Source organism: Vigna radiata, chromosome 8 (assembly GCF_000741045.1).
Source record: "Vigna radiata var. radiata cultivar VC1973A chromosome 8, Vradiata_ver6, whole genome shotgun sequence".
NCBI lineage: Eukaryota > Viridiplantae > Streptophyta > Magnoliopsida > Fabales > Fabaceae > Vigna > Vigna radiata.
The window spans coordinates 35,499,914-35,526,925 of NC_028358.1; the positions used below are offsets into that span (position 1 = coordinate 35,499,914).

The 27,012-nt window shown below is 31.9% G+C and overlaps 4 protein-coding genes and 1 long non-coding RNA gene across 11 annotated transcripts; 3 read left to right on the forward strand and 2 right to left on the reverse strand.

The window, feature by feature from the left end:
- Positions 1-56: 56 nt before the first annotated feature.
- Positions 57-5,060, forward strand: LOC106769613 (the record flags this gene model as incomplete). 4 transcript variants are annotated; one of them, XM_014655296.1, is given in 21 exon segments in its annotated part: positions 57-158; positions 240-311; positions 455-533; positions 681-828; positions 1,207-1,330; positions 1,442-1,622; positions 1,767-1,795; positions 1,964-2,112; positions 2,287-2,389; positions 2,486-2,581; positions 2,669-2,724; positions 2,809-2,932; positions 3,116-3,178; positions 3,295-3,354; positions 3,450-3,611; positions 3,733-3,806; positions 3,887-3,980; positions 4,134-4,270; positions 4,346-4,426; positions 4,524-4,629; positions 4,704-5,060. In XM_014655296.1, coding segments are annotated over 21 exon segments (2,097 nt in total), but the record flags the coding sequence as incomplete, so codon positions are not given.
- Positions 5,061-6,535: 1,475 nt separating this feature from the next.
- LOC106772292 (heterogeneous nuclear ribonucleoprotein 1) lies at positions 6,536-10,096 on the reverse strand. 2 transcript variants are annotated; one of them, XR_002669320.1, is made up of 3 exons: positions 9,695-10,096; positions 7,341-8,683; positions 6,536-6,870 (listed from the first exon to the last, which is right to left on the reverse strand). XR_002669320.1 is itself a non-coding variant. In XM_014658593.2 (2 exons), exons 1-2 carry the CDS (start codon positions 9,914-9,916, stop codon positions 7,487-7,489), a joined length of 1,419 nt encoding a protein of 472 aa, XP_014514079.1. In that variant the 5' UTR covers positions 9,917-10,096; the 3' UTR covers positions 7,114-7,486. The 2 variants fall into 2 exon arrangements, 1 of the variants encoding a protein (XP_014514079.1); XM_014658593.2 differs by lacking the exon at positions 6,536-6,870 and having other exon boundaries at positions 7,114-8,683.
- A 5,042-nt stretch (positions 10,097-15,138) lies between these two features.
- LOC106772828 (protein PFC0760c) lies at positions 15,139-16,793 on the forward strand. 2 transcript variants are annotated; one of them, XM_014659436.2, is made up of 3 exons: positions 15,139-15,457; positions 15,555-15,619; positions 15,702-16,793. In XM_014659436.2, exons 1-3 carry the CDS (start codon positions 15,371-15,373, stop codon positions 16,483-16,485), a joined length of 936 nt encoding a protein of 311 aa, XP_014514922.1. In that variant the 5' UTR covers positions 15,139-15,370; the 3' UTR covers positions 16,486-16,793. The 2 variants fall into 2 exon arrangements, with proteins under 2 accessions (XP_014514922.1, XP_014514920.1); XM_014659434.2 differs by having other exon boundaries at positions 15,144-15,457; positions 15,696-16,793.
- Positions 16,794-16,939: 146 nt separating this feature from the next.
- LOC106772829 lies at positions 16,940-19,463 on the reverse strand. The gene is made up of 3 exons (XM_014659437.2): positions 19,234-19,463; positions 18,776-19,100; positions 16,940-17,459 (listed from the first exon to the last, which is right to left on the reverse strand). The coding sequence occupies exons 2-3, from the start codon at positions 19,036-19,038 to the stop codon at positions 17,396-17,398; spliced, it is 327 nt and encodes a 108-aa protein (XP_014514923.1). The 5' UTR covers positions 19,039-19,100; positions 19,234-19,463; the 3' UTR covers positions 16,940-17,395.
- A 4,875-nt stretch (positions 19,464-24,338) lies between these two features.
- On the forward strand, positions 24,339-26,525 carry LOC106771613. Of its 2 annotated transcripts, XR_001376487.2 has the most exons (4): positions 24,339-24,639; positions 24,735-24,908; positions 25,633-25,762; positions 25,897-26,525. It is a non-coding gene; the product is annotated as an uncharacterized LOC106771613 (long non-coding RNA). The 2 variants fall into 2 exon arrangements; XR_001376486.2 differs by having other exon boundaries at positions 24,339-24,908.
- Positions 26,526-27,012: the final 487 nt, after the last annotated feature.

Genomic DNA, 27,012 nt, shown 5'->3' on the forward strand with positions numbered 1-27,012 from the left:
ATATATATATATCATTTCTATGAGAAGTGTATATGTATAATATCCAATGCCTTTAGATTCCAATTTGTTCTTCTATCTGGTCCTGCGCTTCTGAAGGAGTTATGAGCTTCTCTGCTTTCTCAGTGCTTTCGTTCTGTCGCAACCACCATCTACTTCAGGTAGTAACACAATAGACTCTTTTCCAGATTTATGTTCTGCCATATACTATAGTTCTACAATCCAAAATAATTGAAGATAAGACCTCTCTGCAGCTCTTTGGCAGACCACAGTGGCTAACTGTAAGATGGCGCTCACAAAATTATGTAGANAAGGTGCTATTTTTCTATTTTCATACTGTCTTAAATTTACAACTACATCACTTGGAGAGACATTTTCAGTGTCTCTCATGCAAGAGATCTTTCAACTTGTAAGTTATAAATCAACTTTTCTCACTGACTATTGTTATAAAAATAAGGTCGAAGAAGAGCTTGAAAGGGAAGGTAATCACATAATAACTAACCGTGAGGTTCACTTGGTTTCGACAACTGAAAAAGGTGATTGAGTAATCCATTTCAACTCCTTCCTCTTCACAGAGAGAAGGTGAATTCAATCTGATTGATTGGCATGCACATTGCCGTTTTTCTAATAATAACTATGTAATTCTTGCTATTCTAGTGACATGGTTAGAGAAATAATTGNAGGATGTGTTGTGTACTGCAAAGATGGTTCTGCANAAGTGTTTGATGGATGCATATTGGCAGTGCATGCACCTGATGCCTTGAGATTATTAGGAGATGAAGCAACATATGATGAGCGAAGAATTCTTGGTGCTTTTCAATATGCTTACAGGTAAAACATCCATTCTTATATTTCAAATTGTAGTCGTTATATTTACATTTGAAGTATTGATCAAATGCATGCATGCATGCAATAAGGTACCTTTGCTTTATCATTTCTGTGGATTCAACAGAGTTTACATTGGATAAAAATGTTTAATGACTCAATGTCATGGATTAACATGTTGTCACANCAAAGGATGAAAACATCCCTAAATTTATTTTCTCTCAGGACCTTGAGCAGAAAATTCAGTTTCTTAAGCCTGGTTGCCATTGTGTATATTCTTGTGATCACGTATGTTAATGACAGAAAAATGTTAATCTGCTAACACGAGAATCTTTTTGTCAAATCAGACCAAATGCAAATTTATTCTTTGATCTGTATTGGCAGTGATATTTTTCTTCATCGTGACAAAAATTTAATGCCCCAAAACCCAGCAGCATGGAGCGCATGGAACTTTCTTGGAAGTAACAACAATAAAGTCTGTGTCACATACTGGCTCAATATTCTTCAGGTTGGTAAATTTTCTTATAAATGCATTGATCATAACTGAATTTCGTTATGTTATTCTAACTAAAGTGAGTAATGAAGAAACTTGTCTGTTGATCTTCATTCTAATTTGCAGAATATTAAAGAAACAAGTCAACCCTTTTTTGTAACTCTAAATCCTGATCACATACCAGAAAATACCTTGCTTAAATGGTCAACTGGTCATCCAGTACCATCAGTTGCTGCATTCAAAGCCTCCTTAGAGCTAGACCATATTCAAGGGAAAAGAAAAATTTGGTTTTCAGGGGCTTACCAAGGTACATTATTTTTACTTATGCTTCCATGAATTCACTTATGCCTACTAAGTTTCCATTATTTTTAGAACCTGTGTTAGATTGAGGAATTTATATGTGCTTCAGATATACCAGTGATCTAAACATACATATATATGTGTTTTTCAGGTAATGGATTTCATGAAGATGGATTTAAGGTAGTTAAAGCTAAGTTCATAATGAAACTGGAAATACAGTCTTAACTGAAAATATTTCTTTCAAGAGTCTCCTTAAGTGGAAATTATTAAGGCAGTCAATTTTCTTGCACATTGTCATCAATCCGTTGAAGTGAAACAAAAAAACTAAACTGTAAGATTATTCTTCAGGCTGGAATGATTGCAGCTCATGGCATTCTTGGAAAACGCTGTGTCCTTCAGACCAACCCAAAACACATGGTACCTTCTTGGAAGGAACTGGGAGCACGCATTTTTGTGACTAGATTCCTGAGTTACTATGTCAATACTGGTTGTTTAACGTGAGTTTACTTCTTACAGTGTNAATTCGCATAAAAAACAAAAAAGAAATATGTTTGATAGTAACATCACAAGATGTTTCAGGATAGTTTATATTTAGTAGTGAGCTCACCTTCTATGGATTTGACTTGTCAAAAATGGCATTAGTAATGGTGCATTTACCTTGAGGTGTACAGTTTATTAGAAGAGGGAGGAACAATGTTCAACTTTGAGGGAACTGGAGGAAAAGGCATTGTGAAGAGTGTTTTGAGAATCCACAGTCCACAATTTTATTGGAAGGTATTTACTTTTAAATTTCACGTTAAGCATGTTTATTGATCAATGCCATTCTAGCTGACAAGCAACTAAAAACGATCATTCGTACATGGTTTTCAGGTGATGGCACAGGCAGATTTAGGCCTTGCAGATGCATATATCAACGGGGATTTTTCATTTGTTGATAAAGATGAAGGTCTCTTGAATTTTATTTTGGTAACCATTCTCATCTTAATCTTACATTGAGTTGTCTCTTTGGGACTTTACACTTTACTTTCTTGTACCTTGATAATTTTACTGCAGATTCTCATAGCCAACCGCGATTCAAATGCATCCAACTCACACCTCAAGAAGAATAGGTAAGTTTATATGATGACTTGTAGTCGACATTTATATGTAGTTAATTGCATTTGCATACCACACTTTTTGTTTTTTGCCTTTAGGGGTTGGTGGACACCAGTATTCTTTACATCTGCATTGACATCTGCAAAGTTCTTCATGGACCATGTTTCAAGGAGAAATACTCTCACACAGGCTCGCAGGAACATCTCTAGGCATTATGATCTGGTATGAATTCTAAAGCTCCTAGGTTCAGTGACTTTAGAGGAGCTTATCCAACAATATAGAGTAGTATAAGCATATAACTAGCCATGCACGATCACAGAACATCAAACCAAATATTCCTTATCAAGTGAGAGTTTACTCAAATAGAATTTTGAAGCTTACAATTTTTCTTTGGTCTGTTTCCAGAGCAATGAACTCTTTGCAATTTTCTTGGATGAAACAATGACATACTCATGTGCGGTGTTCAAGGCAAGAACAGCTATCTGGTGCTTGAGTCCGAAGTTCATATCAAAAGTATTTCTCCAATTCCTGCAGCAGCAGTAGCTAATACTCTTCCTTCTTTTGTTTGTTAAATTATCTGATAGAACAAAGACGAAGACTTGAAAGATGCACAAAGGAGAAAAATTTCCCTTCTGATTCAAAAGGTATGTGCTTTTGATTTCTATTTTATTAGAATTTCAGCTATTATCTTAAAAAATGTATAATGTGATTTCTTTTTCTTTTTGTTCAAAAAACGAAGGCTAAAATTGATAAGACGCATGAAATTCTTGAGATTGGATGTGGATGGGGAAGTTTAGCCATTGAAGTTGTCAAACAAACAGGCTGCAGATACACTGGTATCACTTTGTCCAAGGAACAACTGAAACTTGCAGAACAAAGAGTCAAAGATGCTGGACTTCAGGTATCAACAAGCTCATTTTTTTACGATTCCATAATTTTCCTTATATAAGTACGATTGATTCTTCACAAAATCAGAATAAGCTAAGAGCGAATTCATGTTATATTAATGGTGTTGATTCCAGGATAGAATCAAATTTCTACTGTGTGACTATCGCCAATTGCCCAAGACGTACAAATTCGACAGGATTATATCATGGTGAGCTATTTATAGTTTAATTTTGCAGACTTGTTGCAATCTTTCCAACATATTACTTGACTTGTATANGCATATTTNAGTGAAATGATAGAAGCTGTTGGCCATGAATACATGGAAGAGTTCTTTGGTTGTTGTGAATCAGTATTGGCCCAAAATGGACTTCTTGTTCTTCAGGTATTTGATAGATTATTTCTTCTATACAAGTTTTTGTGTTTAGATAATAGAAATTCATGNTATGCTCTACAAATGAAAGATTATCAACAAGTACATTCTTTTTGGTATTAAAATTACTTCTAACCATTTGTGAAGATGGTTATTGTTGTGTAGTTCATATCAATCCCAGATGAGCGTTATGATGAATATAGGCGCAGTTCTGATTTTATAAAGGAATATATATTTCCAGGAGGTTGCCTACCCTCTCTAAGTAGGATAACATCAGCCATGGCAACCACATCCAGACTATGGTACAAGTTATATGTAAATACTGAGTTCTATTATTGACCATTCCCTTCATTATTCTCTCTTTCTCTGAAATGCAGCGTGGAGCATGTCGAAAACATGGGCATTCATTACTATCAAACACTCAGATGCTGGAGAAAAAACTTCATGGAAAGGCAGAAGTATGATCTTAAGATGATTGAAACTTTCTCAAGTATGTTAAATTCAAGTGGCTAATTACAACAACTAACTATTGAAAATGTGTGTATTTGCTGACAGCGAAATTTTGGCTCTCGGATTTAATGAAAAGTTCATTAGGACATGGGAATACTATTTTGATTACTGTGGTGCAGGTTTCAAGTCACTCACACTGGGGAATTACCAGGTACATTACCCAGTTACTATCCTTAAATACCCAATGAGCATGATAATGACATGTAATATGTTGTACCAATGTAGGTCGTTTTCTCTCGCCCTGGTAACATTGCTGCATTTGGCGATCCATACAAATGCTAGACCTAAACAAGTTTACAGAACAGACTGCATTAAATGATTATGCCATGTAAAATTTATTGGAGCTCAATTGTGTTGCTGCTAAAAACAGCTACATTGGTGATAATTCTTTTCGTACAAAAAAAAAAAAAAATCTTTTTTAAGGAATAAGGAACAAGCTTTATATGATTTACAGAGTATTATGGAATACAAGATATGTTGAAAATGCGGTACCCTGTCCTGTGTGTTATTACAGCTAGCTTCAACCTCATGCGGCTATGTCTTGATCATGACAAGAAAAAAAGAAAGGTCAATTTTTCATTACTTGTATGTGATTTATATGTATATGTAAATCATGTTAAAGATTTATTAGTTGAAATAAAATAAACATTTTCTCGCAAAAACATGTTGCCGCCGCACACATCGCAATCACACTTAGAGGGCCCATAGAGCAGGCTATTACGAAATTTTTTTTTAATTGTATCAAATGATAAGACGGAATTTATTTTGAAGAGGTCCAATTGGAGAGTCGTTTAATGGGATTTGAGAAATGAGGGGAAAAACTGTTTAAAGAGTACAAAAGGCTACGGTGAAGTTTATTTTGGGTGGTCTTCTGAAGTGTCACCTAAGGGGAGGATTGAGCAAAAAATACTTGTGTAAAATTGAAAGGCCAATTTTCGCAGTTCACAATTTAGATTTTGTGTATAGTAATTGAAGTAACATAGTAGCTTGGAGGTCATATAAGATAAACTTTTTGAGTTCAAAAAGCGCAGCATCATGTCACAGAAGAAAGATTCCCCACGAAAACGTTATAAAAGCAGAATAATGTGCTTCTCCTTTCCATCTTACTTGCATATCTAAATCAAAGATTTCTACAACGAACAAATAGTATGGCTTAAACAGTGTATGCAGATTATCAATGTTACTGTTATTTGCTTACCCGAAACAAATATCTTTATATCTTAACACATGAAATAGTTTCGTTTAATACAAATTGAAATGAAAACATTTAATAATATCGTAAAACTTATTTCGTGCTACGAGAACATTTTCCAAAATCAAATGAGACGAAACACCTTTACAAAACCTTGAATGTATATATAACTTTTATGTTTTGCTCCAGTTGACACTTTTCCACAGTCCTTTTCTTTATCAATAAAAACTCCCAATCCTTTAATTACAAGCTTACTTTTTTAACTTTTAGCAGATCGTAAATTAACAAACAAACACAGATCAGCACAAAGTATAACGCTAAAATATAGCAATCCTCTTTTAGTGATTTCTAGCTTCTGGTCAGTCTCATTAACGATAAATTAACATGGTTTGCTGAAAGGTTCACACAAAGAAAGCTCGTCTCATTCACTCAACGAACAAACCTGCCAAATGACTAGCGTAGGTATAGCGAATGGAACGCGCACACCATGTCACCGTCATTTTAGCATGGCTAAAAAAAACGTAGAAATGCACATTCTGCATTAAATTACAACCTAACATTTTTACAAAAAGCCGTCAAGAACCTAAAACAACATAAACACTCGTTAAGATCAATATGTCCGAGAAAAGTACGGTTAAAGATATATCTAAAAAGCTACATGCCTATCTGTGTCAAGACTAACTAGCATTAAAGCATTTCAATTCTATACCTGACAATGCTTGATATAAAATTGAGTTGGTAACTCTTATCTTACTTTAAATTTACATTTGAATAAGAGTTACTGTCATAAATGAAAATGAAATGGCAATTTAACCTTTGGGTGTAAGATAAAGCATTTGCCCTATAAAACATTAGTTTAGAGAAGAAAAGATTAAAATTTTTCCAACGTAGACATGAAATTATACTGAGCTCCAACACATAAAAAACATAAATCACTGGACACACAAGATAGGATAGGATAAAATTCTATAGAATAGGGCCTAGGCCAACTGAAATAGTCAATGTGCTGCTAACTCTCTCAATATCTTTCCGCCACCACAGACCAGATGGAAAGTTAAGGAAATTTTTCTCACAAAGCCAGAAATCTCCAATTTGGTGATGCGTTGGTCCAGAAAAACACAATAAGACTGGCCAAATTTCATTCTTTAGATACGGGTGGACACTTGGCTCCACCACTTCCATACTCGTGCACCTCTCCTCCTGTACAACACAAGTGCAAATACAGGGGGAAAATGATTATGCCATCCTCAAAGTTTTTACTATCACTATGATTACGCTACCCATTATGAAGTGATCAATCCAAGTGTCCACTGCTATGAGTAAATAGCTTGACTACATCTTCATATTTCTACTTGTTATGACAACTAGAATGAGTCTAGACAACATATGTAATCAGAAAATGAAAGAGACAGCAATTAAACTTCAACCACAAAAAGGACAACAGATAATAAACTGCATCAAACCATCATATAAGGTGAAATATCATACTATAGCTTAAATGCTACAAGAACAGCCATTCGAGATCAACTAAAATCATAAGCACGCAAATTAAAGCTACACGCAGAAACAAATACTAAATAGAAAGTAGCATCTAGTATCTCTTCAACCAACTACTTATTATAAACTAGGAAAGCAGATACTGCAAACTACTGGGATTCAAGCAACCCAACCAGTCCCATTGTGTATTGACATCGTTCTTTGAGCCACTCCTTTGCTGCTGGAAAAATTCATTCTGACCTCATGATTTAAAACTTTTAAAAGGCAAAGGATCCTCAAGTTGAATTTCAAAATCCAGCAAGATATCCAACTATCAAAATTACTGTTGTTGGGCTTGTCGAGACTGAGCACCACCATAGCCACCACCGTAACCAACCTGGCCACCATTTCCCTGTGGTGTTCCATAATTTCCAGATGCATGAGTTTGTTCTGATCTCCAAGCTGCATTTCCATAACCTGAATTTCCATTTGCATCCCCATAGCCACCACTCATATAGCTACCACTGCCACCACTACTTGTTAGTTCACTCCCACCAGGACCACTAACACTATTGTTTGGAGCACTCCCTGTTCGTCCACCAACAGTGCCATATGCACTTGAATTCGCATAAGAACTATCACTTCCACCGTATCCACCATATCCATAACCTTGGTTCCCATATCCAGCAGCTCCACCAGGGGACTGACCTGCAGCTGCTGAACCAGGACCACTGCCACCAGAGCCAGCACCACCACTTGGAGCACCCCAAGGAGGAGTGTTCCCATAGCCCATAGATCCATAACCAGAGGGTGCTTGAGCAGGCCATGAACTCCTTGGGCCCCCTGGAGGACCTCCAGCATAAGCAGCATTAGGAACATTAGGATTCCCATATGTTGCACCAGCAGGTCCACCATACCCTGCAGTGGCACCACCATAACTTCCATATGCACCATACCCAATACCATTATTAGCCGGACCATATCCATACCCAGGAGCACTGTAGGCAGAAGAACCATAAGGAGGGAATCCACCTGCAGCGCTTTGAGGCTGCATATACCTACTAGAATCCATTCGACCATCATATGCATTTTGGTTACCACCAGATGCCCCATATCCTTGATACCCACCAATTCCAGAACCACCACCTCCAGCACCACCCATACGGCCACTTGCACCAGGATTGGCATCCTTGGGAAGTGCACGCTTTACCTCAACTTGTTTACCATTTAAATCATGAAATGATTTATGCAATACCCTATCGACAGCCTCCTCAGTATCAAATGAAATAAAACCAAATCCTCGTGGCCGTCCAGTATTCTGGTCATACATGACTACTACATCGGTCACGTGTCCATAAGACTCAAAGTACTGGCGAAATTTTTCTTCAGTCAGGGTAGGAGGCAGCCCTCCAACAAATATCTTTTTAGTTCTGATGTTTCCTCCATTTCCAGAATTCATGCCAGAATTGGAATTTCCACCTCTCGAGGTGACAGAAATTTGTTGATCCTCTCTTGAGAAAGCCTTTTTGGCATCAACCTGAATGATGAAATTATAAAATGATTGCAAGTTAGGCCTTTAATTGGTGATGAAAAGAAAAGATAACACGGGATCAAAAGTAACCAAAATTCCAAATTATCGACATTAAGAAAACTAATTTTTAAGGAAGAGGCCTTTAATCGTGGTTTTAAATATCCACGTATCCAAAATGATACAGAGAAAAAACATGATAAAATATAAAAACTATCAAAGATCTCAAAAGAATCATCGGTGGAGGTACTGCGTTCAAACTGGGGTATGTTCGTCCATGAAAACAAGTAAACCAATATTAACTTATTCCAAAATACTAGCATTATACGAACACTTGTGTTCATGCATACATCATTGAAGGAAATGGAACATAAGCTAGCAACTTCAAAAGAGTTGTACTACTTCACATTTCAAGAATTGAACAAGGAGGGGACAATATCAGCAGCACTGTCATCTATCATAAACATTTACACATAAGTAGCACGGATAAACTGCAAAAAAAATAGCAGTGAAAGCTGCTCTATTAACTTCCTTTACACATTCATCCATTAACAACAGTTCACACAGCAAGAAACGTATCGGCTACTTATTTCCTGACAACGTCCCCCGCAGACAACATAAAAAGCCGTCATCATTTGAAAGAGCAGGCAAAACACTTCTTGAACTAAGAAAACCAAGTGACAAAGACAGCCAGGAACAAAACAATTAGCCCAATGTTACAGAAACTAGTCAACCAAAAGTAAGTGCATGCCAAGAAAAAAACCCTATCCACTCAAAATGAAAAAAAAAAAAAAACAACTACCACACGTCCTAATTCCAAGAGCAAACCACGAAACAAATAAAACCCTTACAAAAAACCCATCAATCATTCCAGCACACAAAAATCCTCACTTAATCCCAAAAACAAACACACCTCCAATTCGAAACCAACACACCAGCAAAGACGCCAAAAAATAATATTTAGAAAAAGAGCAGAAGCAGCAGCAAAAATGAAGTGAAAAAATGGAAAATAAGCGTCACCGTTCTGCCATCTATGACATGTTTATCCTCGAGAACCCTATCGAGAATGGTGGGATCCGCGAAGACGACGAAACCAAAGCCCCTGGGCTTGCCAGTGTTCTTCTCTCGCATAACAGAAGTGCTCAAAACGTCGCCGTAGTTGCCGAAATGCTCCTTGAGCTTGTCCTCCGTAGTGTCCCACGATATCCCACCGATGAATAATTTTCCCTGATCCGAATCCATTCCCCCTCTCTCCCTCTGAAGGTATATATGAATAAATAAAAATGAATAGTGTGTTGGCGATTTGGTGAGAAGGAAGAAGCTGGGAATTTAGGTTTGATTTGGGAACGGAGAAGAAAAAAGGAAGAAAGAAGGAAGAGAGGGTTTGGAGGTTGAGGGCTTCCAATAAATGAATCGGAGAGTGTGTTGGGTTTTTGTAATGTAGTAAAATTGCTTCTCAGGAATTACTCCCTTTTAACGGCTCAGATTTCCCTGATTCAATTTCCTCACACGTGTACCCCATGCCAATTTTATTCCTTCCGCTAATAATAAATCAAGAATTGGACTCTTAATGCTTTCCTTGGACCAACAAAGAAAATTCAGTGATAGAAATAATTAATTATCACAACAAAAATTATTTTAAAAATTGTTCTACTTTTATTCACCTCAAATGCTTTAAAAACATTTTCTTCTTTTATGTCATAATCAAATTATAAATGTTAGTAATCAATGAGTACATGGAAAAAATTACTATTTCATTGAACTTGAAGATAAATAATTTTCATGGGTTTTGTAATTTTCTTTTTTTTATTTTAGCTTGAATCTATTTTTGGTACTTGTAATATGAATGTGAACTTTTTTTCTATGAACTTTTTTTTAATAATTTTAATGAAAGATAGAGTTATCCAACTTGTTAAGTTTTCTTTATTAACTTAAGATGAGTTCAACTAGAAAAAAGTTACAATTTTTTATAACTTAAATTAATAGTGTTGTTGTAATTTTAATGTAATCTAATAATAATTCAATCTAATTAAAAAAAATGGAGAGTGAGAAATATTTATAGTTTTAGTATTTTTATTTCTCTTTAATTTTTCTATTCTCATTTCTATTTTTTTAAAATTTATTTTTTTTCATTATTTTCAGCTTTTTTTATTTTAGTTTGTGAAATGTTACACTTTGAATCGTCTCACATCCCATAATTAAAAGTATTAGAGTGAGTCAATCAATTTATACAAATTAATTTATCATAAGTTGATTTAGAAATAAGTTAACTCAGTTGATTCAAGTGAGTTATAAATTTTGTAATATCACTCACACTGTTAGGTGAATTGAGTTATTTAAACATATTTTATTATTCTCTTTAAATTATATATTTATTATCGTATAAAAATAATAATTTGGCTTAATCATTCATATGATAAGAATGTTTACTAATTTGAAGGTTTACCAATTTGATATTTCACTTAACACTAACCACAACCATTAGAAATTGATAATTTATAAATTTGACAGTTAACTCGGCATTAACCACAATAATTAGAAAGTGATAATTTAAATATAGTATGTAAAATTTAAAATGTCAATATGTCTGACAAAAACTAAACATCTCATTATTATAATATTATTGAATGATATTCTAATGATAAAAAACATTGATATCAATTTATATAACTAAAAGTGACAAATCATTATAATAAAAAAATTATGAAAGAAGATTGAAGGTTAGTCAACAGCTCACTTCTAACACAATTCATTTCAATTTAAGTATTATAGCAAGGAAACTATTTTTTCAGTTGGTATATTTTAGTAAAGTGTATCGAGTTTTAGTGAAAAAAATATCTTTATATATTGTGGATTTTAAGTTTTAAGATTAATGATATTTGAATAATTATCATTCTAAAAACTAAAAAAACAACAAATCCTAAATCCTTACTTATTTCTTTCTCTCTCATCCCTTATTCTTCTAAACTCTTGTTCTTTCGTCTCTCTCACTCAAACCTTTCCTTTGTGTCATGTCATCCTTACAGTAGTCTCAACTGAATAAAAGTTAGAAAGATTCACCTAATCTGAATCTATTTTTCTCGTTTATCTAATTTGTTTCTTTCTCACACTTACATATAGTAGTCTGCGACACTATAATTTATTGTTATTGTTTTGTTTGTTCATATTTGTTTTTCACTTTAATAATAAAATTGATGATGTAGATGTTTATTTTTTTTATTGGAGGACTATGATATATTTTTTCTGTGATAGGTATTAAATTTCTTTTTTAAATTTTAGATTAAAAGATTAAGAAATTAGGTATTTAAGTTTTCTAGATTTCAAAATTCACTTTCGAAATTTATTATCTAGTTCTGAGTTTTCTTTGATTTTGAAATCCAATTTTGGATATTTCTAAATTTAGATACCTGGTAATGGATTTTCTCAAATATCAGAAATTTGATTATGAATTTTCAAATTCGTATTTTGAAATATGGTTTTTTAGTTTAGTGTATTTCAAAATGTGGTTTTCTAATTTCTTTTTATTTTGAAATCTGATTCCGATTTTTTCCGAATTTCTAAATGCAATTTAAAATTTAAAAATCTGAATTTCGTAACCCAGCTCTGGGTTTTTTTTTTCAGAGTTCAAAATTTGGTTTTGAAATTTCTTATTGATTTTGGATGAAGAAAAATGAGAAGAGAAATAAAGGAGGTGCAAGGATGGGAGGAAGGAGGTGCAGGATGAGGCCCAAATTAGGTGTAGTGGTAACAATTGAAGGGTTTTAAACCCTAGTAAGATTCAAATCCTACAAAGAGGTCATTTTAAGTATGTAGAAAATTCTTACCTATGGCATTCACAATACAATATAATGAGGAATATAATTTAAATACCTAATAAATGTAAATTTAAATATTGAAAAAGTTACAATTTTAACTAAATTATTAGGTGCTAAAGTGGTTAAGTACAGTACTTATATTCTTATTTTGAGATATAAATTGATAAATAACTAAGTTATTTGGCAAATATGTCTCAAAAAATTAGAAAATAAATGTTTTTCATAGTTTATCAAATAAGTTAAATTATGAAATGATCATTTTAAAAGCAAAGCATTTAAATAAAATAATAATTATAATTGTTTAAGCAATTTACTGGTCGTGTTTTTCTAAATAAATGAGTTAAAAATGCATAAAACTTAAGAAAACTCATAATTATGTAATAAAAATAGCTTATTATATATAGATGTTATATGCTAATATAACGGAACTAATAAAATAATAGTAACATAAGATACTGAGAATAATGATTTTTTAAAATAAATTACAAATTTAAGTTGTCAATTAGGAAAAAGTTTTACTGTTTTATATAATTTTAAATATTTTAAATGTATGCGTGTTTTTTTTTTTTATAGAAACGGAACCTTTATCACCAATTATCAATGTCTTTTCCTCTCAAGTCGTTGGATACAGCTGTCATTGTTAATTTGTTTATTTATTCAAACAAACTGTCATGGGTCATTTTAGGTTTATGTTTTAAAAGCTGCTTTTTGTATATAATTAAAATTATTTATCATTTTATATTTTAAGCTCTAAGTAATCAATCAACTTTAAATAAAAACGAAATATATGCGAAACATTAAATTATATTAACTATAAATTTGAAATAAAAAAAATACTAATAATAATAATAATACATTATAAGTAATTTTTTAATACGATTGATGACATATTTATTTATATGTCTCGCCAAATTATAACCAAAACTAATTTTATATACTTTCTAGGAAAATAAACTTAGCTAATTATAATGTATAGTTGTGAATCAAAATCAAATGTTATTCTTATGATTAAAATGAAGCAGTTATGAAATCATTTTGACTAAATTTTTAATGGAAAAACTTTTTTTAACAACACTTCTTTAACAACTTTTTGACAACGTATACGTGATAACTTGTGATTGGTTTATTTTAAATATTTTTTAAACATAAAATCAAATAGACCCATAAAATGATGACACGTGTCTCATTGTCAAAAAAATTGTCAAAAAGTGTTGTCAAAATATCATTATCCATTTTTAATTAGGACCTGCGATTGATGTTGTCGAACATAAAAGTTTGGAGTAAGAAATTTTGGACAACTATCTATTTGAAAGTAATTAATCAATTCTACCTATTGAAACATTTTACTTAAATTTTTATTTATAGATTTTTCTAATGAATAGAATCAATTTAATTACACCCAAATTCCTTTAATTCTTATTAAAGATTTAATCAAAATGATTTTCATGCTTTAAACCACTTAATCATGGTTAATCGGTATTTTTAACGAATATAACATTTAGCTCTGGTTGAGTAATCGATTAACCGTCTAGTCCAATACTTGATAGTCCATAATGTCATTAATAAATACTTACTTTGATAAAGAATAAATTTAAACTATCTTAATCAACTAATGACATAATTTTTCTAAACAACAAATAACCATAGAAGTCACAAATTCGAAAATAAAATTAGAATTTTAAAGAAGTTATTTTTTTCTAAAATAAAAAATAAACTATTATAATCTATTTATAATTTTATTTTTCATTCTTAATCCATGAGTCGACAGTGAGAAAAATAAAAAAAAAACTGAGTAAAAAAAAGATCCTCACAAATGTGCAAATTTTGCTTTAAACAGGGAGATCCCGCTTCCATTTACTTTAATATATAAATAAGGCAATTCATGCATTTTCAAATAAATAACATCAAAGTAATTAATCAAATTAAATTAAAGTACGTTCTTTTGAGAGTTATATAAATTCTTATCGTATTACTCATAAATAATTACTCATGTCATTCTTAAATCCTTAAAGTCTCTATTTTAATTTTAAATTGTTTTTCAAATATTGTAGTAATCGGTTTTTCTTTCAGTACATCTTTTCGATGCTTTAGTTCATTTTAGAAATTAATTGTATGTAGATATATATTTTATATACCATTTTAAATATTTATTCCTAAATAGTTATTTTTTAAAATTTACTTTAATATATAAATATTGTTAAGATATACACGAATTACCGATTCCTCCATATTTTCAAAATAAAGTAAACTGTTCTCAATTATTTTGCATGCCTAATAATTCTTTGCAACTTATTCGGAAGGACTCTTATTTATATTTCGTAGGTACTCCTCGATCCCTATATTTTTTTAAATATATAATAAATTTAAGGTAATGATGAGAGTAATTAAATAAAAAATATAACAGTGGAGTGTAATTATTTAAAAATTGGATTTTATTTATAGTCAATGCGTTGGTTTTTTAATAATAAATTAAAACATTATTTTTAAATCTAAAATCGAAAGCTTCAGGTATTCACAACAACCCAATCTGATTTATTTTGTGGCTATCGAAACACATAAACTCTAATAAAACGACAACTAGTCAAATGTTGGAGAGCGAAAGATTTTTCAGATCTGAGACAAAAGCAACCAATGTTGTTGTCCCTAGCTTTCATTTTCATTTTTATATTGTAAAAGAAAAAAACAACTCTTGTGACCACAATCATCATTAAAAGCCTAACGTTACTATTTTCGAAATTGTTTGGAGCCAAACGGCTTTTAAACTTGTCACATGTTTTTCTCTCTGGGTGTCATGCATGTCAGTTTCTGAGTGAGTAGCTTTGGTTCATTATATGCCATCTTATCATCAACATTCCTCACCCTCCTCCTCTTCCCAACAGAGATGGGTTGTTTCATGGCATGTTTTGGTTTATCCAACAAAAGGAAGCGTAGAAAGACTCTCTACAAAGTCTTAGCAGCTGGAAATCAAGTAATTACAATCCATTCCTTTCTTCTTAATTTCTCCTTCCTATAAATTCTTCATACTTCTCGGTTCAAACTTTGAAAATAATTGTGTTATCTAACAGCGATATGGAAATTACGAAGTTCTTGCCATAACGGAAAAATCCACTTTGCCGGAATCTGATTTCCGGTTAGTATTTATTGCTCTTCTTTTCCCTTTATGTATGTGCCGATAAGATAGACTATTTATTTAATTTGTTTCTTAGAGGCAGAGATGAAGTTAAGGAGCAGATCAGTAATAAGAGCAGGAAGAAGAAAGTTACCTTTAATTTGAATGTACAGGTATATGAGCCAAACCCCACTGCTTATCAGGTATTGAATAATGAAGAAGAAGAGGATAAGAACAATATTGCTGAGTCAGAGAGCTCTAGAGCCTTGCCAGTGATATACCCTACAAATCATAGATATTACAACTGTGGAGATGGTCATGGTGAGGAGGATGACATGGCATATGAGGATTCTGACATTGATGACTATGATGATGATGGTGAATTTGATGATGATGAGTATGATTGGGATGACGATGGGAGTGATGGAAGTTTAGAAAACGATGAGTCTGAGATATATGATGAAAATCCGAGACAGAAGGAGTTGTCAGAGTCATGCTATCGTTCTATGGCAGAAGATAAGGTACAGAATCAGATGCCGGTTGATCCAAATCATGCTGAGCGGAAATCTAATTTAGGTGGACGAGAGAGAAGCATCGACATGCATTCTGTTCTGAGTCCTGTGGAGAATCTCACGCAGTGGAAAGCGATCAAAACAAAAGTTGCAGCATCGAGCAAGCACAGGAGGAAGGAAAACGTTCCATCAAATCAACAAACAAGTATGCCCTTGGTTCCTGAAGCAAACTTGAATTTCTCGCCTTGCAGTTTGGAATCAAATGCACTTCAGTCCAAGCCTCTGTTGCCAGACATGGCAGTTGATGCTAGCCTCTCAAACTGGTTGGTTTCTCCTAATTATCATGTCTCCTCGACCACAATTCATTGCCAATGATGCGGTCATGTCATTGAAAGAAAAAAAGAAACTTAAAATATATCAATTCTGTGGACTACAAAGCCTTTTTTTGCCACCAGAATGGGCAACGACTTCAAAGGAGGACGCATCAGATTTTGATTCTTCTCATGATTATTCATTCAGCAAATCAGTATATGCCAGTTGGGATGGTTTGATTGTATTTGTGTGTCTAATTCTTGCCCTGTATTTTGTTGTTTTGTGAATGGTTACGTTGTAAGCCATGGAGAGTGTATTTGTCTTTTTTTATCTTCATGTTGCAGCTATACAATTTTAAGTGTTCTGAATTTCATGCTCATAGTATACATTGTATTCGTTATGACATTCTCCAAAATGATATTCAATCAATCAAGAGGTTCATGTATAAGCAACAGGGGTTGATATGTAAAAGGTAAACTGAAAGCAAACAGAATCAAAGAACCCTTTCGACACATAATTGGGGAACAAATTCTGAGAATCATGAAAATTTGCTCCACATAAGTATTTGAGAATATATGAAAGGAAAAAAAGACTGATGTATCCCTTTAATTCGAAACATTACCATAGCCATTGAGTGCATAATTTTCAGAGAAACAGTGCCGTGACTTGGCATGAAAATGCTTATTAACCTACAAGGAAGCTGTGCTACTATCAGCGCTTTCCAAATAATTTTGTTGGAAGGCAGTGTGTACTTTGATCTGCTAGAGAACTCGCATAAGGCCACTCAAAAATCATGTCAAAAAATCCAGTAAGATAAACTGGATACATAAATTGGAACACAAGCTGCTTATCCGGGGTTACTGGAGAGTTAGTCCCAAATCATCATATCTACTCAAAGTAAGGTTGCGCAGGCCCAAATGATGCTCCATGGTTAGTCCAGCAGAAAGTTTGACATGGCTTATCAAGATTATCTCTACATTATTGAACAGACACAAGAATCCCCACCCTCATCCTCTGAGTCTGAGTCACTAACATCACTGCACATATACAATTGGGAGACCAAATGTGAGATAAGATAATTATGGATAAATGGCACATCTAGGCTTGACTATCATACTCAATTTTGTTTTACTACATTAAAAATATGACAGCTAATGCTTCGAACTTACCAGCTACCAGAAAAGAAAATTTTGGTTATTGTTTTATACTTTTCTTTACTTTTTTCCAACAGCATACTTGGGAGCAGCTCCTATCAATGTTAACCTCTGAACTAACCACATATATAATCACATGTTTATGTAGATCAAGGAAAAAGAAAGATGAATAAGAGAAATTTTATTTCATAAGTTCTTCGTTGATTGGAGACCCAGGGCTAGTATGACATACTTACGAAGCCATAAAACAAGAACATTTCTCGAAATTTCTTTCTTGTGCTAATTTCTGCTCTCACTTCATCCATTCTAATGGAAGAAGCATTTTCCGTTGCTGTTTCTATGTAGATAATAACTAAATTTTCTCTATCCCTAATATTTGTCTTATTATATGCGCTAGAAAGCACAAACATGACGGAGGATGGGTATGGTTTCAATCATTATAACAAACTCTGATGTTTCAAAATTTAGCACAAGTCATTGTAGACATAGTGAAATGCTATAGTTACGTAATTCTAATTGCAAATGTTCATGCTCGGGTGCTGAAAATAAAGAAAGGAACAAAGTTACTTCCCAGGAGCCTTTTCAGAGGACTATAAGAAATTTAGCATTTTCATCAATGTGATTAATTGTGTAGTTTTCCCTTTAAGAATCCTTTTTTCATGAAACACACACAGATAGAACAAAGTGAAAAAACACTGAAAGAAAACGTAAATGAATCCAAAAAAGAGAATATTACAGTCAGAGAACTTGATGGAAAATTAGCAGGGAAATTATGGGAGCAGCAGGAATGCCTTACAATAAACATGAAAAAAGGATTCTTAAAGGGAAAACTACACAATTAATCACATTGATGCTTCCATAATGAAGTCATCCTGATATAATAATAGAGGACAGGGAACAAAAAAGGAGAAAGAAAAAGAAAGCAAGACAACACAGTAATTCAGTGATCCACCATTGCATCCATCAGTCAAACAACAACAAAAAAAATTCAAAGGAGACTAGCATGAAATTTGCCATTTGCACAGAAAAAAGGAAACACAAAACCATTTCAACGTTCTCCATTTTCTTTCTCTCTTATTGTTTTTCATCAACATAGAACAGAATTGAGCAACACATATATTTATTCAGAAGACTTTATGTGAGTGTGTGAACTAGGCAAGCAAAATTCGGCACACAGGCGGCACAAGTTAGTTAATTACCTTGGTACGTATTCCAAAACCTCAACAAGCTTATTTCCTATCCTATCGTTCCACTGCACTTTCCTTTTCCTGTAAGTCTTATCCAATTTCCGTGACATTCCTCCTCTTGGCGCTGGCAACAAAGAATTGGAATCATTATCATCTTCTCTATTGCTATGATCTTCAACCTTTCTACCCTCTAAAGAAGCCACAGTCAACGTCACAGTAAGAGCCATAGGCTTGTTAACACAACCATTAGTATCCTTGGAAGACTTCGTATCCATCAATAATAACACTCTTTATGCTCTCTCAGGTACGTTTGGTGACACAGACCCAATAAGAAAAGCTGAAAACAAAAATTGAATCGAAACTTGAGGGAATTAGAAAAACCTGGAAGAAACCCATTTGACCCATTGACTTCTAAATCACAACGCAACTCCTATAACCCTCCAAAAACGGAAACTTCGGAGGAACCTTACCAGAGTTGAAGCAAGACAAAAACAGGGGAAACAGAACGAAAGCGGAAGAAAAATTTAACTTCGACACGACCCACTTAACGAAAGAGCAGCGAGAGAATCTGAGTGTCAACAAACAAGAAAACGACATTAATTTGTATGGATACAAAGTGAAAACAATCCACAACCAGAATCCGAATTGATGCTCCTACAGTTCCCACTAGGAAACACTGGTTTTTCCATTAAGACGAAAACACACCGTTTCAGTCTTTTATTTTCATTTTCTATATATTCTATACAAATAATTAATGAGAAGTTTTTCTTTACTAGTTAATAATGATTTATTTTTCTATAATTGTCATTTAAAATATTTTTACCAGAAGTATAATAAATCAAACTAAAACATAAATTATAGGATATAATTAAATGTGATAATTAGAAAATTTGTTAATGATAATTTTTTTAATATATTGAGAAAAAAAGTTATATGTAATTTAAAATATGAAATGATGAGAAAAAAAAATCGTGAATAGGGTTTTTACCTACATAATTATTCCATGAATTTGGTATATTCTTCATTTTTTTTTTAACAAAATTTCCATATAAATGATGTTAATAGCATGAAATTATGTAAAAATTTACATATAAAAGAATTGAGACAAGTCAAATTAATCTAAAAGTTAGAAATAATTAATCGAATAATCAAATTAATTCAAGTTCAATCCAATAACTAATTAAGCATGATTTGACTTTAATTAGAAAGTGCTGAGTGAGTGTGTGCAATCATTCGCGGAAGAAATAGGGGCAATTTTTTCTATAAAAAAATAATGTATTTTTGTTATTATCAGGGAACTGTTGATGATAGTAATGCGTATTATAATTCACAACTTCTGTTATAGTACACTGTTTTTCCCACTCGTAAGTTATTTATTATTTATAAATAAATTTATTAATTGTTATCGTGATATTTTAAGAAATAATTTTATTTTAATTGTATAATACAAATAGATTTCGCTTTTAATAATAAATAAATCTCACTTTTAATAATGAATAAGTATATTGATGAAAAATATATACTAAATGTACCCTTAAAAGAGTAATAACTCCATTGAAGTTAATATAAGTGTTTTAATAATTCTATTTCATATAAAATTTATATTTAGATATAAAGTACAACGTAATTAATAGTGTCACTTTTATTATTCTTAAAACAAGGTGACACAAAGAAAATAAAATTAATTGAATGTGTAATAGAAGAATCCAGCACCTCCAACATAAATCAATCATTCTTATGCAAAATTTTAATGTTTAATTTTTTTACTACTTACTTACTAATATTTATTGAATAATACCATTTGGAAATTATTAACGTCTGTATTTTTATTTTGTCTTTAATATTTGTTTTCCTATTGTGGTCCTATAAAAATAGCTATGTTAATGATTTGATGTAAGCGCTCTAGATTGTATTATTTTGAGAAAATGTGGCAGATAGAATGTTACTTCTTTTTAATGATGGCTTACATAATTATTTTTTTGGTTTTGTAATATATATTCATCTTATTTTAGTTTAGTTTCATTGATTATCTTTATAACCGTAAATTTTAAGGTATAAGATTTGAATCTTATAAAAATATTTTTATTCAAGTATATTGACATGACAACAAAATTAAAACATGACTCTTAAATAAAATTCTAGATTATAAAAATAAAAAAATATTTTTTAACATCGAAAACAATTTTATTCTTTAGACAAATATTTCATAGTAGTAAATGTTTTTTTATTAAAATGTATCAATATATCACTAGATGAGGTTTTTTTTTTGTAATATTTTTAGATTAGAGAAAAAATAGATGTGAACCTCAAAAACTAAATTAAGCCATCTCTGATATATCAATCTTCTAATAGAAAAAATGTTAAAAAAAACATTAGATACATCATAATTATTAAAAAAATGGAGCCAAACAATTTAAAAAGGTAGACATCTCAAATATCAATTTCTCGTAATGTTTTATAGATTTTAGTAATATGTGGAGTTAATTAAACCAAAACAAATTAATTATTTTTTCTTTTGTAACATAGTGAAATCCAGCTTGATATGTTCTTGAGACTTAATAATTTAAAGATTTATAAAATAACAGTGGTTTAACAATATTAAAATTTAATTATTTTAATATTAAATAGTTTTCATATAAATAGTTTTATTATGAATTATTTTTTTTAAAACACATCAAAAATCACTTTTATAGAATTCTTTTATTTTTATAGGAGTTCTCAATCTCGTGTTTATTTGATTAAATAATTGATTAAATAGTTTTATTATGAATGATTTTTTTTTAAAACACATCAAAAATCATTTTTATAGAATTCTTTTATTTTTTTAGGAGTTCTCATCTCATGTTTATTTGATTAAATAATTGAGATCGTATGATTAATCATTACGACGAGTTCTTCAAATTAGACGAATCAATTTTTCCATTCGAGTAAGTTGAGTTTCAATAATTTCTCTTGGTCTTTTCTTATATTCGTTGCATGTAGGTCTCACTCAGTTTGTCTGTGTCTTTTAATTCATCAGATTGAGTATTTAGATCAGTGGTTCTTGTTGGGAATCAAAGTATGAGTCTAAGTATCACACTTGATAGAAACGAGAAAGTGAAGCAACATGTAGAGGTGAAGACCCATTAACCCACTGCCTTAAGGTTTTGGATAGAGAGTTGTGTCAATCTCTTATGTGGTCAGGCTTAAGTCTCACTGGTATCGTGTATCCCTAGTGAACCTCTTCCTTGATAAGCCTAACAAGTGGTATCAAAGCCGATGGTTACCAGTGTGGAATGGACTCACCCTTGAGGGAGAGATGTTGGGAATCAAAGTGATTTTAAGTCACATTAAGTAAAAACAAGAAAGTAAAGAACCATATAAAGGTGAAGACCTATTACTTTGAGATTTTGGGTTAAGAGTAGTGTCAATCCCTTATGTGGTTGGGTCCAGGTCTCATTGGTGTTGTATCTCCCTAATGAACCCCTTCTTTGATAAACTTAACAGTTCTAACGGATCGTATTTCTGTTGTTCGTAGAAGCAAATAGAGCTTTTTATGTGTTTGGAGTTATTTTAGATTTTCCATTTGGACATTTGCCAGTGTTTACTTGGTATTGAGTTGAGGGTTGGGAATCAGGCAATTAAAGCATATTGGTATTCATTTTAACACCTAAACCTGTTTTTCAACCATTCACTGAGTTAGAAATACCAATTTGGTCATTTGAATAGGTATCTGATTTCCCAATTCGCAGTTTTGAAGTTGTTGTTTTCTGACACGATGTTGAGCGATACTAGTGTGACATTGAGCGTAGACTTGGCAGTGAAGATCTAGAAGTATTTTTGCTCCATACTATTGAGCGTGTCATCCATTTATCTTCGAGCAACCATTTGTGCGAATAGTCTGATGTTGAGCGATGACTTTGTACCGTTGAGTGCCAGTTACCACTACAGGCTTGTAACCTTTTTAATGTTTTCGCTGAGGTTGTTTGTGCTGAGTGAGAGAAAATGTAAAAGTTATAGCACTAAGCGCTCCCTGTTGTGAAGGACTTTGCGTTGAGCATCAATATGAGCACCAATGTTGTTTTTTTTTATTTTTTTACTCTTTATCTGTTTGAAGTTATTTGTTTTGGGTTATATACATGTTTAGTATGAAATTAATGATGCTTCATATAGTGTAATATCAATGTAAGTGTGTATGTTGTTTAGTCATATATTATATGGTGATGATGTTGAGTTTGTTATTTGTTATGTGCATGGTAAATGTGTTTGGTGTAATTTCATGAATCTTGTAGGGAGATTCTATAGTGGAGTTTCAGTAGTGTACATATTGATATAGGGATTCCGTATTAAGAGTTATCCTTATGCGTTGATGATCATTCAATCTCAAGTAGAGAAATGTGGGATATGTGGTGAGAGGAGCATGAGATTTTAGTCTAGGAACTTTATCTTTATCTGAGATGGTTAACAAACTAACATTGTTGTGGTAGGGTGAAAGTCATTGGCAATGACTCTACAGAATAATAAAGGCCACCACAAGTGCATAACTCATTAGAATTCGATATCAATACATGTATTCAAACGGTCAAGTCTAAAATGAATGATTGCATTTCTTAGGATTGGTTGACATGAATCTTTACATGTGTTAACATCTATTTAAATATTGTATGATTTGTCTTTTGGTACATTAGTTTAGTCTTCCATTTGTTTTGTTTTGCTTGTGTATTTATTTTGTTTGTGATAATCACTTTAACGGTTTAAGCAGATGAAAATATTATAAATTATTCAATACATAACGAGAGAAATGTTGAAGCTTAGATAGGAATTGTTCTGTTTTGGATAATTTCATTTCTTTTAAAAAATAATAGTGTATATTAATTTGTATATGTAATTAAATATATATTAAGTCCATGCATGATATATAATTACAATATAGTAGTTGTACTTATGTCTCTTTGGTTGATTATCATTTTTGTGGCATTTATTTAATAATTTTACATCATTAAAATTGGATGTTATAAATCCAATTAAAATCTTAACGAAAATTTATTATTTATTTTAGTCTTAATATTTAACTTATAGTTATACTTTTTTTTTTTGTCTAGTTTTAACAATTAGAGAATTTATTTAAGAAATTGAAAATTAAATATTTTGGTAAATTATATTTAATTTTTTTTCTAAACAATCCAATTTAATCCAATCATATCAGCATTGAGTTAGATTTAAAAAAAAAATACAAAAACACGTATAATCTGAGTTTTTTTTTTTTATTGTTTTGAAATAGAAATGAATATTAATATTGAGTTAAGAATGCAATACCCGGCATTGGATGCCATAAACCAGTAGAAACCAGCCTAATGTATATTAATTAATTAATGATATATAAACAATATTTTTTTTATAAACATTGATTATGTGTCAATCTGTGATTGATCAAAAATCACTCCATAATAAATAATAATAATCATAAACACTATTGTAGAGTAATTTTTGATCAATCACATATTGACACGTAATCAATCAATGTTTAAATGTTGTAAAAAAAAAGTTCTATAAATATCATTATCCTTATTTTTTTCTCTAGATTAAGCATCCAACTCTTTACATTTGGTCCTACCAAATGATCTTCGGTTGTCTTGCACCATTGAAATTGAAGTAGTTTTGATCATCACTACTGAATCTGACAGAAGGATTTCCACTAATTAAAGAGTGTTTCTACAGTACCCAATCATTTTCAACTCCATTGCATTCATCAGTGGAGTAGCTACAGCCTACAGTAATACACTGAGTTTTTAGTGTTGAACTTCCCACGAAGTTCACTTCTCAGACCATCTGCTTGTTGACGTTCAAACGAAGGTCACTCGACGTTAACTCGAAGGAGACGAAGCTCGGTGGAGAATGTCCGTTTTTATTCATTGTGTAGAGGGATGTGACTCGAACCCAGAACAATGTTGGTGTTCTCCATTTGCATTAAATCTGAAATTGTTCTTTGTAGGGTTCGTCAATAATTCTGAAAATCCCCAATTTTCAAACCAAGGGCCCTGAAATCTCCACCTAATGGATTGTTGGACACAACAAATTCTTCTAACGAGCGCATCTCTTGCAAAGACAAGGTCAATCCACCAGTGAATTTGTTATTCCTAAGGTCCACAAGGTCAGATTCTTTAAGGTACCATATCTCGCTCCTTTAATGTAAAACTCATTTCGGGTTTCCACTTTCAATATATAGGTCCTTTTCTCCACTTCCAGTGCCAAATAACATTTCTCCACTTCCAGTGCCATATCCTTACCAGACTCCTACTTAATGCTATAAAAGATATTTTGATCTACATGTTACCCAAATCGGAATCAGATTAAGATATACAGTCAAGCATTGCACTTTGTATTAGTTTCGTCTACGTCTAACTTTCAACTAAGTGTTTGCTTATAGTAATTATCTATTTAAATTTCATGAATTTTCTTCATAATTATGTATACCCTGTCTTTACAGTACAATATTTATTATCTTTTGTCCTCGACATATGTGCTTTGGATTAGGCTCGAGCTGTACAGAATTGTTAGAGTACACTACTAACATCTCTTTACAAATAATACCTTTTGCTTATTATTTAGTATTCACCTGTTATAAAACGCAAAATTCAAGCCTTAAGACACCGTGTGTGGTAAATGAGATTGTGTTGCGAAAGGGGCTAGTCTCCAATAACCCAACGAATTAAGGTTCAAATATTTATTGAAAGTGGTGCTCAAACCTAATGTTTAACTGTGTCTTGGACAATATTACATCTGAATGAGGATACATGTGGTGTGGGAAACCATTAAACCAAAAACAAAGTAACATGACTACTCAGTGGGTTGTGGGGTAGTTATCTAAATGCTTATCTTTCTGTTTTCAGGGCATTTACTACTATTTCTATCAAATTTTCAAGAACAGGCAGTGGCGATTACAGCTGCACGGAAAGTGAAAGGGCATGGAGATGGTACTGTTGGGATGTTTGGTTGGCTTGTTGTGGCTGCAATTGCTGGGTGATTATTCCATCATACAAATTTTATTTGAATGTTGCATTTCAGAATAGACATGCCTGTGTTGTGTTGGTGATAGTGAACCCAACTTCTCTCTTTTTGCTTGATATTCTTGTTGCAATTGTCTTATTTTTCAGGTCCTTGAATGTGTTGCTGACAAATCCAATTTGGGTTTTAGTGACTCGGATGCAGGTGCTTTCAGATGCTTTTATTTTCTTCCTGGACTGTTTTATATGATTATATGTTGTCAAACATAATTCTGGTTGCTTTTCATTTGATATTTTTCTTTTATATTTTATGAATACGGTCACTTACATTGATTCATTATGTATGTTAAGTTAATTTTAGTATATAGAGATGTTAATTGTATTTTTCTTTCTTCTTTTTCTCTTCTAAAAATTTTACGAACAAGTTTCTCTGAACATACCATTAACCTTTAACCGAGTCAAATGGTGTCGTGTAATTTATGTATCTTTGTTTCTAAAAGTTGTGTGGACTACTTACGTCTAACAAAAGTTCAATAATTTTCACATGAAAGTTTCGGGATGTGGCTTAAAGCCAAGGGTTAGAATCTATAGACTTTCAATACTTAAAGCTGGCTTCTATTTTAGAACTTTAGTATGTTCGGAGGGCAAACATACTAAACAATGGCTGACATAGTTTTATATTCACTCTAATTTGTTGTTTATTGTTTTTATTTTTTTTTATTTTTGCAAATCACACTTATGTTATTGATTATTTAACTTTAATATTTTTTTATCATTTCGGTAAATTGATGATGCAAATGAGTATGGGTTTTACAAGAAAATATTTGTTGTTAACAACATTTAGTATGTTTATTATGTTTTTTCAATATGAAACTATATTTAGTCTATTATAAATTTTAAGTAATTATATATTAAGTTGTAATTACTTTTCAATTTAAATTATTACTATAATAATTTTGCGAGAATGAAATGTTTTAATGATATATACGACACTTTGGTCCAAGTTTGTGACGTCTTTTATTACAACTAAAATATTTGAATAAAATTTACAAATAATAATTGTTGACCCAAAAATAGAAACACGTCATACAGTGACACCGTTATCATGTACAGTAGTCTGTTGAATATATGTACAGAAATTTAAAAAACTCTACAAGGTAAATTTATAGAGGGTTAAAACTCTGATTTGTAGAGGGTAAAAGCTTTTGTAACTTGAAATAATATATATATATATATATATATATATATATATATATATATATATAT